Source organism: Malaclemys terrapin, chromosome 5 (assembly GCF_027887155.1).
Source record: "Malaclemys terrapin pileata isolate rMalTer1 chromosome 5, rMalTer1.hap1, whole genome shotgun sequence".
Taxonomy (NCBI): Eukaryota; Metazoa; Chordata; order Testudines; family Emydidae; genus Malaclemys; species Malaclemys terrapin.
Window position 1 is genome coordinate 61,959,683 of NC_071509.1, and position 15,996 is coordinate 61,975,678.

General features: G+C 44.7%; 2 protein-coding genes across 8 annotated transcripts in view; one reads left to right on the forward strand and one right to left on the reverse strand.

Moving 5' to 3' along the window:
* Positions 1-244: 244 nt before the first annotated feature.
* On the reverse strand, positions 245-14,625 carry ANKRD37 (ankyrin repeat domain 37). 2 transcript variants are annotated; one of them, XM_054028966.1, is made up of 7 exons: positions 14,564-14,625; positions 11,096-11,938; positions 5,528-5,746; positions 5,015-5,167; positions 2,281-2,372; positions 1,515-1,744; positions 245-788 (listed from the first exon to the last, which is right to left on the reverse strand). In XM_054028966.1, exons 3-7 carry the CDS (start codon positions 5,555-5,557, stop codon positions 775-777), a joined length of 519 nt encoding a protein of 172 aa, XP_053884941.1. In that variant the 5' UTR covers positions 5,558-5,746; positions 11,096-11,938; positions 14,564-14,625; the 3' UTR covers positions 245-774. The 2 variants fall into 2 exon arrangements, with proteins under 2 accessions (XP_053884941.1, XP_053884940.1); XM_054028965.1 differs by lacking the exon at positions 14,564-14,625 and having other exon boundaries at positions 11,096-11,224; positions 11,727-12,257.
* Positions 14,124-15,996, forward strand: part of LRP2BP (LRP2 binding protein) — a 28,614-nt gene continuing 26,741 nt past the window's right edge. For 4 of the 6 annotated variants that reach the window (XM_054028960.1, XM_054028961.1, XM_054028958.1 and 1 more), the window contains exons 1-2: positions 14,561-14,650; positions 14,912-15,054. In XM_054028960.1, the coding sequence (XP_053884935.1) occupies positions 14,940-15,054 (115 nt within the window). In that variant the 5' untranslated portion in view covers positions 14,561-14,650; positions 14,912-14,939. Of the gene's footprint in view, positions 14,336-14,560; positions 14,651-14,911; positions 15,055-15,996 lie in introns of those variants that run through there. The other 2 variants (XM_054028959.1, XM_054028963.1) reach the window with 2 other exon arrangements.

The window sequence follows — 15,996 nt, forward strand, 5'->3', positions numbered from 1 at the left end:
GCTAGTTGAATTCTTTACACAGCAATTTAAGTATAAAATGTCTTTAAATGAAAAACATCAAAAATGGAAGAATAAATCAGATTCAACTGCATTCTTGTATAGACAAGTTTAATTAAAGGAGTTTACCTTTATCTCAATTGCCAAAATTAAGATAATCTAATATTTGTAATGTCTCTTGCTTTCTGAAGGCTCCTGAAGTGCTTTACAAATTTAGGGGCTGGTCCTTTAACGTTTACTCACGTAAGCAGCTCTTGCTCATAAAAGCAAAGACGGCTCGTTAGTAAGATGTGCAGAATTAAATACGACTTTAAACTGACCCTAAACTATCCTTAGGGCACCAATAGACCCCTCTCTGTAGTGAAGTGTGGTAACTGTTTGACAGCAGCCAGTAATATCACACAACAACGTAATAGGCAGGGAATGCCACTTAATCAAAATGTTAATCTCCTATAGCACAGAGAGAAACACTGTATGTGCTAAGTATCAACTTTGTTTTGCTATTTACCAGAGAAGAGGCTGCCCTATTATACATAGTCTACAATTGAACACACACACACACACACACACACACACCCCCTGTGTGAATACAAGTATTCTAGAAAAATGTCTTCTTCAAGAAGCAAAAGTAACCAAGATTTCCTCTTCCTCAGAAGGAAACAGCAGAACAATCAAATATTGGGCTGCTTAGTTCATAGACCAATAATGGTGTTTTTTGCAGATTTCAGATTCTTCTTACAGATTCTTTACAGGGTTATGGATTTTCCCACTTGCAGTCTAAGATGTGATATCTGTTCAAACAAAAGAGCTTACTTTACAAAATAGAAGTATACATCTGGATTTATCAAAACACTTGGCTATAGTATAGGATGGCTGTTTAATGCATCCCTCTCTCTTTCTACCTAAAACCTAGGTAGTTGTATTTAAATTTTTTAAAATGTTGTTTTGTGCATTTAATTGAATTTGAAATTTCCATCCAAGTAGAGATGGACACAAATCACAAGGAAAAAATTAATCTAGTAAGAAGTTAAGGTTTATGCTTGCTTAAATTAATATGTATAAATATAGCACACTCTCCTGGTTCACAAAAAGACTATATTTATTTGCAAATCAACATGTTTTAAGGGGTTACCAACCAATAAGAATAAACTTTTAAAAATAATTAAAAGCTATTATTCAATTCAAGCTTACCTTCATGTTGATTTACTAATGATTAAAATCAGTGATTTAAATAGCTTTGATTTAAATCAATCCACCCTGACCCAATGCACAAAATTAATTTGGCCCTTTATTGAAACACACATGTGTCGTGGCTGCATGTTCTTCTATGCAACATTCATATTTTGACTGAATAGCAGCCTTACCACATAGGTATATGTGGATGCATTGAAGGGCCGTGCCTCACCACCACTACTGCATATCTACTGACAGTCTGAGATTTTGGTTTAAAAATATTCTGATATGTATTAAACCAGTCCTGGCTAAGTGTTTAATTTGTAAACTATCAAACTACATACCATCTGATCTCCTCCTCTTTCTGTTTGTGGGTCCCATAATTCCATATGCTCGTTTCTGTCCAGCTGAAGCCTCTCTTGGCAAACCACAATTGTCTTTAAGTGAGCAGCTAGATTGTTCTCTTAGCTTCATATTTTGAGTATGTTTAACAGTTGTGAGGAACTTGGCACACTCCAGAAATCCAAGAGCCCATGCAAGATCTTCTGCTGTTTGTCCATCATTATTGCACAAACTGAAACACAAAAGTTAACACACAGCTAATTTCAAATCGTCGCTATGTAAGATGAGGCAGTCGTAATTCTTCAGTAATACATCTTTATTTCAAGTGCAAAAATATTTGCAGCAGAGAAATAAGCTACCAAAAAAATCAAGACCAAAGAAATTGTCTCAAGTATAAGATTTAAGAACAGTATAACCAATAGATGAAATGGAAAGCTCCTCCAACCAGGGAGCTATGACCAGTAAGATCCTCTTAGCTGCTATGGTAAAGAGGTTTTTCTCTAAACCAAAAGTGAAAGACAATGGTATAGTTTTACAGTACGTGGACGATCATGATAAATACATGTAATGGCTGCACCATATTTTTACACTTATTAAAAATACGCACATTGCATTCCAACTACCACAATATAGTTTGAACAGGAAACAAAGTTTTGTATTAGCATACATTTCATGTTCATATATGTTAAGATTATAGCAGAATAAGTTACATGAATAACTTCTTTGAGGGCTAATATTTGAATTAGTTAAATGTTGTTTTTGACTTACTCTATTCTGGCATCACTGGCAACGAGTAGAGCAAGACACTCCAAGCTCCCAACTTTAGCTGCCTTATGAATAGGAGCTTCTCCATGGCAATCCTAAAAACATAAAATAGAATTTCACCCTTAGTATATCATAATCACTTAATAAGGTGGCAGGGAGAGATTAACCAGTTTGAGCACCATCACAAACATCAGAACTCTATATGACACAATCTTGATGCAAGTCAGAAAGGTGGGTCAGAAAGTATGTATATCCAATTAAATACAAACAGCAGCTGCTATTAAGTATTTTTAGAATATTCTTTATTCATATAACAAGCTGCTACCAGATTATGTGTAAAATCTGTTGCAAAACCTTTATCTCCTATAGAAGCTTTTCTACAAAATGTGTACTCAGAGCTAGTTGGGAAATTTTCAATACCAGAAAATGCCAATTCATCAAAACCAAAACTGTTCACAAAACAGGTTTGGATTTGACAAATTTCAAAGTTTAGAAACTAACAAAATATTTGTTTGACACTTTCAAAATGAAAATTCTTGTTTTTCCAATTCAACATGACTTTCCCTGTAGAAATTTAAGCTAATTAAACTAAAACAAAAAGTTTTAAATGGTCAAATCAAAGTGAAATGTTTTAAAGTTATCAAAACACTGACCTGATCTGAAAACAATTTGGTCTGTGAAAATTAGAGATTGACTTTTCATCATGAGCGAGAGAGGGGAAAAAAAAAAAAAATTGAACACTTGAAAATATCTGAGGGATGTGAAAACAGTTTCTGACCCACCTCCGCTACATATCCACACCCACTAATCAACACATCAGTGTCTCATCCACCTCTGCTACATATCCACATTCATTCACTAATCAACGCAGCAGGATCTGCTAGCAAAACACAGAGTTAAGAGATAATGGCACCATTCATAGCGAAGTGCAGAGATACAAGGAAATCACCAAAATTTTCTGCTATTGAGATAAGTGTGAGTCCATAACAGACCTTGATATATATTGGAAGGAGATAATGTGAACATTCCCAAGACCCTGACAGGATAAAAGGGATACTAAAATTCTCTACCATGTGCAAAATCAGACAAAGTTTCAGATTTGACAGGGGTCCTATAGATCTACAAAACAATCTGAACACACACTAACCAGAATAAAGAATAGGAGTACTTGTACCCACTTCAGCAGGTGGGTATCGTAGTTTTAAGAGGGATTGGAGCAAATGCGGTTGTATCTTAGAGCTTGGCTGTAGATGGAAGCTGGAACTTCCATCCAGGACACACCACATGTTCCATTGTCTACAGCCAAGCTCTAAGATATAACCGCATTTGCTCCAATTCCTCAGACAGAGACAAGCACCTACAAGATCTCTATCAAGCATTCTTAAAACTACAATACCCACCTGTTGAAGTGAAAAAACAGATTGACCAGAGCCAGACGAGTACCCAGAAGTCTCCTCCTACAAGACAGGCCCAACAAAATCAAATAACAGAACACCACTAGTGTCACCTTCAGCCCTCAACTAAAACCTCTCCAGCGCATCATCAGATCTACAACCTATCCTGAAAGATGATCCTTTACTCTCACAGATCTTGGGAGACAGACCTGTCCTCGCTTACAGACAACCCCCCAACCTAAAGCAAATACTCACCAGCAACCACACATCACTGAACAAAAACACTGACCCAGGAACCTATCCTTGTAACAAAGCCTGATGTCAACTCTGTCCACATATCTATTCAAGTGACATCATCATAGGACCTAATCACATCAGCCATACCATCAGGGGCTCGTTCACCTGCACATCTACCAATGTGATATATGCCATCATGTGCCAGCAATGCCCCTCTGCCATGTACATTGGCCAAACCGGACAGTCTCTACGCAAAAGAATTAATGGACACAAATGTGACATCAGGAATCATAATATTCAAAAAACAGTGGGAGAACACTTTAACCTGTCTGGTCATTCAATGACAGACTGCGGGTGGCTATTTTACAACAGAAAAACTTCAAAAACAGACTCCAACGAGAGACTGCTGAGCTGGAATTGATATGCAAACTAGATACAATCAATTTAGGATTGAATAAGGACTGGGAATGGCTGAGCCATTACAAACATTGCATCTATCTCCCCTTGTAAGTATTCTCACACTTCTTATCAAACTGTCTGTACTAGGCTATCTTGATTATCACTTCAAAAGTTTTTTTTTCCCCTCTTACTTAATTGGCCTCTCAGAGTTGGTAAGACAACTCCCACCTGTTCATGGGTGTGTGTGTGTGTCTGTCTCTCCCCTCAATATATGTTCCATTCTATATGCATCGGAGGAAGTGGGCTGTAGCCCACGAAAGCTTATGCTCTAATAAATTTGTTAGTCTCTAAGGTGCCACAAGTACTCCTGTTCTTTTTGCGGATACAGACTAACACGGCTGCTACTCTGAAAACTAACCAGAATGAATTTTAAAGTACATTTTACATGAGGAAGAGCCTATTTTGAAAGTGTTTACAACTGATTATTGATTGCATGAAACATCTCTTCCCCAGTCCTCAAAGGACACCTGTTTTCATGTAATTATTTGTTGCATCTCATCTATACAATTTATCACAGGCAACTAGTCTGTATATCTCATCAAATCTGTGACAACTAAAGATTTACATAAACAATATACCTTTCATACAAATAACATGCCTCATTGGAATAAGGCAGTCCAAAAGAAACAAAAAGGCATTACTTGTACCTGTTGGTTGAGATTAGCGCCTGTTTGCAGTTGCCAGAGTAGGAAAAAAGCTTGTCCTCCACAAGCAGCCAAGTGAGCTGGGGACTGACCAAAGGCATCTGCGGGTGCATTCACCCCAGTCCCCGCTTCAAGCAGGAGGCTCAAGCCGTCAGACTACAGGGGGGAAAACAAAGGTTTTAAAAATACATTTAGCTTCACGTTATTCTATTTATCTAAAAGATAAATTATACTGTAGCAGAAAAATCTGAAGGTATCCCCGACCTTCCCCTTCACAGAGAACCAACAGATCATCTAATGTTTATACCCCTTTCTCATAGGCTTTTCAACTTGAAAGAACCAGGCTATTAGCTTTGTTGGAACGCAAAGCACCAAATCGAGAGAGAAACTGGCAAAATCCTGCCGACATCAGTGGGATTTGGGTTTAGACAATAGTGGTAAAACTACATTTCAAACAACTCAACACCCGGACTTCTAACAATGCACGGAAAAACGGTACAAACTCCTCAGCCTCACCTCTGAGCTGCAATCCAGCATCATCCACATTGTCTCTTTTCGGCTGAGGATTACTTACTCCCTGTTCTGGGACGGCTGCTGCGGTGGGGCGAATGGAGGAGAAGCCCAGCACGCCCGACCCCGATTCTGTCTAGTGCATGTAGCGCGTCAGACACCGTGCAAGCGCTAAAAAGGAACCTCCGTGCTGAACTCCCCTCCCACTCTGCTGGGAACCGGCTCCTGCACGTACACAAACAGGAGCACATGCAGGTCAACCCGCCTTCTTGTACGGTGATTGGTTCCTTCTGATGCTTTCTCCGGCAGTCCTGGAGGGCGGGCTCTCCTAGCATGTGTTTCAGTGTACAGCGCAAAGGAGGGCGGGGCAGCCCAGGGCTTGTGGCAGGTGGGGCGGCCATGGAGCATAGTGCAGCTAGGCACGTATCACACACATTCACACACGCAGACCCACACCCCTTCGCTTTCTGCTGCAGCCGCAGGAGAGGAAGGAAGAAAAACAATTCCTCTAGACTAATTATTGGTCTCTCTATGAAGCTATAGATAGCTAGACATATGCTTCTTCATGCACGTATGCGGGAGCGTGAAACAAAGCCTCTCCGTGAGAAGGATTCTTTCAAAACTCCTGCTGTCACACTCATCCAGAAGTGAACGGTTTAAGCAAGACCCACACTTCTCTTATCTGCTGTGGTTTATCCCAATTCACTTATTTTGAAAACGTGTGTGTGTGTGTGTGTGAGTTTAGAGTTTGCAAATGGAATAGGTGCATAACTAGCTACAGCTGTGCAAGCTGGCCCATGCTGACCTGCCAATGCATCTCAACTCTGATGTGGAGAGACCACCTCTCCAGATCTGAATTAGGGGAAAACTGATATGATCCATCATTTTCAACCAACAGAAGCCAGGCTATTAACAAGATCATCTTCTATCTCCCAATTCAAGGACTGCCTCTAGGAAGAAGCTAGTAGTTGTCTATGGGCCCAGTCTGTCATTGGACTCTGTTGATATTGCCAACAATTATGGCAAAGTTATTACCAACCTGAGCTGGGTTTGTACTGGTGACTTATGGAAAGGACTGTGTTCCAATCCTTAATTGCAAATTCATTTCTATTAAAAATAAATCTAGCCAAAATAGAACTTTTATTTTCAGATCCTCAGTTACTAAGCAATTGAGGTTCAGATGTTGTCACAAGCCACACAGACAAAATCAAATTATATATAGACCTGTATCCATTGAAATAGAACAGCTACAACCTATTCAGAAATAGTTGCTATCAAGCACAATTGCTTGACAACCATTTTCAAACATGGAGGTAGTTAGCATTCTCTGAGCAATTCCAGTGTCTGTGGTGGACAGGGTTTTGTTGTTTTAAACCAATCATACTTCAAGAAACCATGCTATAGGCCTCCCCAGTCATAGGCCTATTTTAGCACAGTTTTGTAACACAGACATGTCAAAATGTTTAGTATGGACAAAATACTTGTTAGGTTCATGTTTCAAAGTAACTTCCTGTCTTGTCTACACTATTAAATCAACTGTGGCAGGAGATTGAATTACATGGCAGTTTCCCTTCAGGAGACTGAACTAGAGGACCTCTCAAGGTCCTTTCCAGTCCTATGATTCTATGGTATTTAAAATAAAGTCTTACAGTACAGACTGAACTGAACTCTGTTTTAATCATGTCTCTAATTTGTAATATAGCCTGGAACTTTTCCTGCCTTAAAACTTTAAAATGAATTCTGTTCCCTTAGCAAGCTTTTTTTGACTCCATGACACATGCATTCTTGTTTGTTATGGAAGTTATTCCTGACTACTGGCATAATTAAAAAATATATATATCACTGTATCATTTGTTTTGGAAAAACAAAACTGAGTGGACATGGTAAATAGATTTAGAAAGAAAAAGTGAAATTTGATCCCTGCGAACCTTAACAATGTTCCTTTAAGAGAAGTTTAGTTTTACAAGACCAATGCATTTATTTTTAATATATAATCTCTCTCATCCTCCCTTTCCTACTTAGAAAATTAAATCACATATTGAAATAAACAGAAGTTATGCAAAATAGGTGGAATATATATAACAAGAGCTCCAGATACACATGTAATATACCAAGTTAGTGTATGTACTTCAATTTGTGAGCATTTTTGCTTCTCTCATTTCAGACTGAAATAAACACATCTGTGCAATTACTATATTCAGTCTTTTATTCCCACACACAAAACCAAGCAACTTCCATCCAAAAAACACTTTGGATTTCAAATGCACAGGTACCTGAAAAATCAAAATTATGGTTTCCACAGCAATCATAACTACACTGCAGATGTATAATTCACTTCTGGATATAAGGCTAAATAGGGCCTGGATCACCCCACATTTTAAGGCCCCCAATACATCTGCATTGCCCTACAGGTTCTGGCTTCAAGCCAAACCTCACCCAAAATATCTCACCCTCCCAGACTGGCCACCTGCACAACAAATTGTCTCTTATCTTCCTCCTACCTACAAATTCTTGATCTTCCTGCCAAGCCCAGCCCACCCGAGTAGGCACCAGGTTTGCATCAGTCAGCTGTACTCCTCCCAGTCACTGATCGTAAAACATGGATACCAAGGTTCTATCTTAATCCACTCCTACATAAAGTCTAGCACTATATACAATAATACAAAATGCCTCCCAATTACAAGCCCAAGTTACAGTGGCTGTGGAAACTTACTTTTTAAAAATTCTTATGCATTGACAATTTCAACTATAATACTGTATTAACATATTTTGCATATGTATAAAGAAATGAGACTGAGCATAAGGAATAGCATAAGACATGTGCAGTTTTATATTATACCCACACACATACCTTCAGCTACCCAAGAAGTGTAGGAATACAGTATAACTGACTTTCCTGAAGTGGGTCGTTGCTTTTGCAGAATGTTCTTTTTATTCCATTTATCAAATGAAATAATTTAAAAAATGTCTTTAATGTGATATATTAAAAAACTCCTCTTTAACAAAATCTTAAATTTTCAAAGTATGTTTAGACATATTGGACCATATTCTTCCTTGGAGTAACTCTAACAAAATTAATGGAGGTGAATTTTTACGAGTCTGTTGGAGCCTAAAATCTGTTGGAGCTACTGAAGAAAACAAAAATTTAGCCCTCAGCTTTAGCCACATATATCTGAAAGCATTCCTCTTACATTTCTACTGGTGGCTGCTTTTTCCATTGCTATGGAAACAGATTGCACTGCCAAAAATGGAATGAGGAGCTTTCAAACATCACTTGAAAAAAGAGGACAAAATGGGAGTTTTGAAACTGATTGTTTTAAAAGCACCTGTAACACTGTCTGGAATGGTTCACGACTGTGAATCCCAACCACAGGACAGACTGTCAAAAGCAGGGCAGACACCCCAAACTGGGTGAATATTCTATAATTAGATTTCACCAGTAACAAAAGGGAACTCCTAGATCACTATAGCAGTCTTACCATTGAGTCACTTATACCAAAAATCACAAAATATTCAGGTTGCTCTCATGCCCCAGAGGCCAGTCACTTACCACAGATTAATTTGTACCTTACATCTCACATCAAAGACAATGCTGATAGCCAATCCTATAATAAACTAAATAAGGATTTATTAACTAGGAAAAAGAAATGAGAGAGTTATGTACAGTTTAAAGCAGGCAACATATATGCACAAATGAGTTCAGTCTATGGTTCCAAAAGGTAACAGAGATATAATAATCTGTCAGAACTGAATCTCTTTTAGGGCTAATCCCAGGTTGACCCTGGAGAACTCTGCTTTTGTTTCTAGTGTCCGCCCTTGTCAGAGTTCAAACAGCAAAGAGATGAAAAATCTTCTCGTTCACTATTTTTATTTGCTTCTTCCAGCATTTAAATCAATGGGATGAGGCCTTCTTACTCCCTGGGTGGATGGGCAATTAACAAAACTTTTGTCCTACAATGGCCCACTTAATTTTGATAGCCCTCCTGGATGGGTGGGGGCGGAGCCACTCTTCCCATCTGAGGACTTGTCTACACTGGCACTTTACAGCACTGCAACTTTCTTGCTCAAGGGTGTGAAAAAACAACCCCCTGAGCGCTGCAAGTTTCAGCGCTGTAAAGTGCCAGTGTAGACAGTGCTCCCAGCGCTGGGAGCTACGCCACTCGTGGAGGTGGGCTTTTTAGAGAAAGCCCAGCGCTGCACCACGACTACACGAGCCACATTAAAGCGCTGTCATTACAAAGTTCGCCTGTGGGCTTCAGATGTAATTTTTCCCCAATCATACTTTCAAAGCTTGCAGTTTTTAATCACTGGAAAAATATATTATAAAAAAAAAAAAAAAAAAACAGAGGGAAAACATCTTAAAACAATTTTCCCACCATTTTTGTCTCTGCCTTTTCATATGAGTAATGACCCAATGACTTGGCTAGAATATTTAAATACACTGCAAATAAGTATTTACATATGCAGTTATACTGGTTACCAGTATCGTTGGAATCTCTGTCAGACAATGTAACACCTCCTTTTATAATGCTCGTTTTATAAATAGTATCTACATACAGTAAGGACTATAAATCAACAAAGAGATTCAGGTGACATCATAAACAAAGAGCAAACCTTGACTCATTTGTCAGTGTTACCAAAACCTCAAGATACAATGGAGCTTTAGTTCCGCAAGTGGATGGATTTATTTAGAAACAGAACATCAAGCTACCAAGAGACCTTCTCAATGATCCAATACATTGGGCTGCTTACCTCTGAGATAGCAAATAAATAACTTAGTGTGTTTAAAGGTCAGTTAGGCAAGCCTAGGAAGGAGAATACCAAACTCTTGATGCTCCACAGGTCACAAGGTTTTCTCTACACTGCAATGTAAGTCCAGGCTTAGTGGTACTCGAGTAAGCTGACCCATGTTAGAGAACTCTGGGCTTGAGCATCTATGTTGATTCTTAACTCTACATTAAGAGACTTTTCTAACCCAGGCTCAAATCTGGGGCCGTCATGCACACTGCAGCATGCTGACCTGAGTCAAACCAACCATATTCCAGAGCCCTTAGCACCCTCCCAAAATGTGGTTGCTCTAGCTCTTTGACTGTGAGGCACTGCATGAAAAAAACTTTACTGCCCAGCCTCGATGTTACGGGAAGTTTGAATGGCCTGCTAAGGAATCATTTTGGTCTGTGTGCTCCCAGAGAAGCACCTTTTGAATAACTTCTCTTGCTTATGCGTTCACTGCTATGTCATGAAATGGGCAGAGCTTCCGTGAGGTGCTAGTGGACATTTTGGCGGCATTTTCTGTCCTATCAAAGGTGGATTTCATGATGGAGGAAGAGGAGGAATAGGCAGAGGAGGAAGAGTATTGTGGCATGGCAGACTTGCACTGGCAGATGCTGTTCGGTACAATCATCATAGCTGCTGGTGCCCCCTACGTAGATCAGCACTTCTGGCACAGGACCACAAGCACAGACTGGTGAGATCAAACTGTCATGCAAATGGCTAGCAACGGGATGACCAGCAGTAGGTCTAGAACTTTCGCATGAAGAAAGACACATTTCTGGATCTTTGTGAGTAGCTTACCCTAACTCTCCAGTGTAAAGACACACACTTGAGGGCACCCTTGCCTGTCCACAAGCAGGCTGCTATAACCGTCTGGAAACTGGCCACCTCAGACTTCTGTTGTCAACCAGTTTGGTGTAGGAAAGTCAACTGTGGGTAAAGTGACAGACAAGGTTTTCGAAGCTATCAGGTGTGTGGTTTACCCTAAGGTGGCAGGCATTAAAGATATTCCTGAGGTAATTGCTGGCTTTGAGAGAATGGGGTTTCCTAACTGCACCAGTGCCATTGATGGGACTCGTGTGTCCACAGTTTGCCCTCCTCTAAGAGATCATGAATAAGGTAAGTTGCTCTAAACCGATGGGAGAGAGCTATCCTATAGGCTTAATAGCTTCATCTCCACAAGAGGCGGTAGCTATATTGCCGGGAGAGCTAGTGCTGTCTACACTGGCACTTAGGTCAGTATAACTGCATCGCTCAGGGATGTGGAACTCCATGTGGTGGGAAGGGGGCAAGGGAGGGGGACACCAAGACTCAGGGATATAATCCGCCATTAGTAGATACACACCAGTAGCTGGGCCTTCTCATAATTGTTGCATTGGTCCTTACAGTAGAAAACCCTCCCATTATTGTAGTAATAAACTTTGAAACTTACCGGGCTCAGGGATGGCTTCTGTCTTCTCTGGATTTGCTGCAGGCTTGGCAGTGAGTGGGTGTTCCTTGGGGGTGGGGAGCATCAAACAGTTCCTCTATGTACCCAGAATTTGGTGTTGATCCTGTCCCACAGCCTGCTCTGGACTAGTTTAATAAACAGTCACTTCATGCTCCTCACTTGGAGCCTGCTGAGGGGTCACATCAGTTCCCATGCTGGATTCAGGGGACAGAAGGCACCATCCTGGCTGACCACAGTTAGCTCTATGCTGGGCGCAGTGCCCAGCACCTGGTTAAACCCCTCATAAATCAGGCATGAAGTTGCTGAATTGACTGAGGTGTGGTTCTGGTTTCTGTTCTTCTTGTACTTACTCTTGAGCCATTTAATCTGCTCCCTGCACCAGTAGCGTAGCTGGGGAGAGCGGGGGAGCAGCCACTCCCCACCAAGCACAAGTGGCGCCTTTTTAATTTTTACTCACCCGGGAGTGGGGAAAAAAGGCACCACCCGCTGCGGCACTTTTACTGACTGAGTGGCGCTCCGGGTCTTCAGCGGCACTTCAGTGGTGGAACCTTCACTTGCTTCGGGTGTCTTCGGCGGCACTGAAGCTTCATCACCAAAATGCCGCCGAAGACCTGCGGAGTGAAGGTCCTGCCGCCGAGGTGCCGCTGAAGACCTGGAGCACTGCCCCGTCAGTAAAAGCGCCGCCAAAGACCCGGAGCGCTGCCCCATCAATAAAAGTGCCGCAACAGGTGGCACCTTTTTTTTTCGCTCCCCCTCTTCCCTCCACTGCACTGGTCACCATTCTGGAAAATTTTAAAGGCTATCAGCTTTTTAGCTATCTGCTGGTACATGTGGTCATTCTGGTATTTTTGCTATAGTCCACAGTTTTACTGGCCTTGCAACAAAAATTCACCAAAATCTGGCTGTGCTCCCGTGACCAAGAGGTGGTATGCTTGTTCTGTTTGGTCTCCACTGAAAATGCAGGTGGCTCTTCAATGGTGTTTTTGCAGCTCAGTGATTAAGAGACAATGGAAGGGTTAATGGCAACTCACTGAGCTGCTGCTGTATGCCAAGGGAAAGTGGCTTCCATTTTCAATGGACTAGACTAGAGATTTTGGGGATAGAGAGGACTAAGGAAGTAGGCGCATAGGATTGTGGGACATAGGCGCTGACTTCTGCTGGCGCCGGTGGTTGCTCGACCCCTCTCTGCCCCCGGCCCTGCCCCAACTCCACCCCCTCCCTGCCCCTATTCCAACCCCTTCCCCAAATCACTGCCCCGGCTCCGCCTCCTCCCCTGAGTGCGCCACGTTCCTGCTCCTCTCCCTCCCTCCCAGAACTTGTTATGCCGTGAAACAGCTGTTTTGCGGCAGCAAGCGCTGGGAGGTAGGCGGAGAAGCAGGGACGCGGTGCGCTCAGGGGAGGAGGCAGAGGCAGAGGTGAGGTGGGGCGGGGAGGGGAGCTTAGCTGCCGGTGGGTGCAGAGTACCCACTAATTTTTCCCCGTGGGTGCTCCAGTCCCAGAGAACCCACAGAATCGGTGCCTATGTTCTGGGATACTTCTGGCAGACTCCTAGGACGCAAGTCAAACGGAGCTGTATCTACACTGCAAAGCAATAGGGTTCATACCTGAGTCATGGCTTGACTTGGGCTCTGACCCTCCATTCCCACAGGCTCCTGGGACCAAGGGTCCTGGGTTAGCGTGATTTATTATGTGTAGATGGAAGGGGAAGTAAGCTTGAGGCTGAGTGTGAACCTAGGTTTATATTGCAATGCAAACATATCCATACAGCTGCTCTCATCTTTAATACAGACAGGGTGCTGGAACTAGGGGAGTGGCAGCACCCCCTGGCTTGAAGTAGTAATAACAACCAAAGACATGGTTTCTGCTTTCAGCATCCCCACTAGAAAAAATGTTCCAAGGCCCCTGAATACAAAAGTGGAATAGGAACATAATCTGCAAAAATGAAAATTTAGCATGAAACCTACAATATAGCCAATAGGTCACTGCATCGCTGGCAACTGTAACTGGACAGAGGACTCACTATGTCAGCACTACCAGACCATCCATAGCAGCTCTGTGAGCAAAGACCACAGTGCCTCCTAACCTTTTTCTTTACGACCTTGGGTACTTGTTAATCAGCTAAGCCCATTTTCACTTTCTCCCATAAGGAGAGAACTTTTCTCATCCCCCAGGCCCTCTCCTTGCGTCCCCCTACTTGCATTGTTTGGTTATCAGTCAACTTTTTAATACATAAAATTAAAATCTCTACTGCTTAGTGATGCAATACCATTCACTACATCCACTGACACCTGGATGGGCTCTCCACCCTTCCCTTCCCTACGGATCAGGCCCCTCAAGGTAAGGTGTGGCTGTGCATCACATCAACATTCCTCCAATCCAGCCTCCCTCCCACATGTGATCTGCTGCATTCACCGGCAACCAGCCAACCCCCTAGCACCCTTCTGGGGAGAGACTCTGGGCAGGGGCCCCTCAGCTCGGCCCAGCTGGGGGGCTCTGCCTGGTAGTGTGTGCTGCTCCCCTCAGCTGGGCAGAGGGCCCCTCCCCCCCAGCAGGGGCCCTGTCTGTCCGTCCTGCCAGGTGGGCTAAATCTGGTGAGTCACTCTCCCCCCCCCGTGAACCCTGGTTTGGGGCGAGCGCGGGGCAGAGCCGCGAGGGGGCGGGGTCCGACCCCCGGAGCGTTGTCACTGGCGCGCTCACGCCAGGCTCCAGCCCGTCCAGCAGCCCCCCACGCTGGCAGCTCAGCACCACCAGGGGGCGCGCGGGGGCGCCCGGCTGCGAGGCGCACGGAGCTCGCGGCCACCCGGGGCGATAATCGTTACCTGGCAACGGGAAGCGGCCGGAGTCACTGGGAGGCGCGAGGGGAGCCGGGCGGGCGGCGGCCGGGATGGGCCCCCGCGGCGGACATAGTGAGTCACACACGGGCGGCCGCGCGCGACACCCCGCAGGCTCCGAGACGGGCCCCGCCTGGGGGTGCCGGGCTCCGAGGGGCCCTAGCGCGCAGCGCGGTCCTCGGCCGCGGGACAGCCCGGCCCCTTCCCTGCGGTGCCGGGACTTGCAAGGGGCGGCCCTGCAGGCGGCGCAGCGAGCCGGGGGAGGGGGAAGGGAAGGGGGCAGTTTGTCGCTCCGCCGGGGGCAGCGTTACCGGTGGTGCCCGTTTTATGTTGCAGGGGAGGCGGCGCAGCTGCTGGGGGCGAGATGAAGCTGAGCAGCGAAGCGCTGCCCCGGAGGCGCAGCTCCGAGCCTGTCCTGCAGACCATCTCCAGGACCTTCAGCGACTCCGAGCTGAACAAGCAGCAAGGGGCGGAGATAGGTAAAGACCCGCACCCCCCATTCGTGCTGGGAGCTGCTCCTCCAGTCAGTGTCTCGCGGCCGCTGCTTTCTTTGCACTAGCGCCGTAGCCCAGCAGATGCCCAGGCGCCACTCAGGGGCAGCGTGTTTACCGGCGTCCAGCCTTCCCACAGTTGGGCACAAAGGTCTGGGAGACAGGCAGGGCCGGCTCCAGGCACCAGCCCACCAAGCTTGTGCTTGGGGCGGCAACTGGGGCGGGGCGGTGCTCCGGCTCCCGGGAGAGCGGGGCCACTGCTGGGCTCGCCGCCCTCCCCCTGCGCCCTCCCCTGCCGCACGGGGGGGGGGGGCAAGCCGGAAGCTTTTTTGCCTGGGGCGGCAAAAAAGCCAGAGCCGGCCCTGGAGACAGGACTCCTGGAGTCCGATCCTCAGTCTCCCAGTGACTTGCTGGTGGACCTTACCCAAGGTCTACACTAGAGCTCTATATCGGGATAACTATGCCACTTCAGAGTGTGAAAAATCCACCCCGTAGCAACATAGTTATACCGACCTTCTGCCTCCCTCCCTTGTAGACAGCACTATGTTAACAGAAGAGCTTCTCCTCTGGACATAACTACCACCTCATGTGGCTTGTCTACACTATAAAGGTGTCAGCTTAAATTAGGTCGACCTACAGCCAATGCAGTAATTAAATTTTGGCTGTTCATGTCCACGCCATCCTCCTGCCAGTGGAGCGCGTCCTCACCAGGAGTGCTTCCACTGACTTAAATAGGACATTGTGGGGGGCTGACATCCTGAGCTATCAGCCAGGTGCAGGGTTGACTGCCAGAGCCCCGCCACCCTGGGATGATTGCTGAAGCTGACAGCCCCGGAGTGGCAGGGCTCCAGTGGCAGTGGTGTAGCTAGCATGGGACATTTGGGTGGGCCCCAACTTCGGGTGGTGGCAATGATGGGAGAGGGGAGGCAG

What these genes read in the sequence shown, in the direction of transcription:
- ANKRD37 (XM_054028966.1), bottom strand. Translation starts at nt 5,557, where the DNA reads ATGTGGATGATGCTGGATTGCAGCTCAGAG. An exon ending in TGCTGGATTGCAGCTCAGAG is followed by an intron (nt 5,168 to 5,527) that starts GTGAGGCTGAGG and finishes TCCCCCCTGTAG; the next exon opens with TCTGACGGCTTGAGCCTCCT. An exon ending in GCGCTAATCTCAACCAACAG is followed by an intron (nt 2,373 to 5,014) that starts GTACAAGTAATG and finishes TTATGTTTTTAG; the next exon opens with GATTGCCATGGAGAAGCTCC.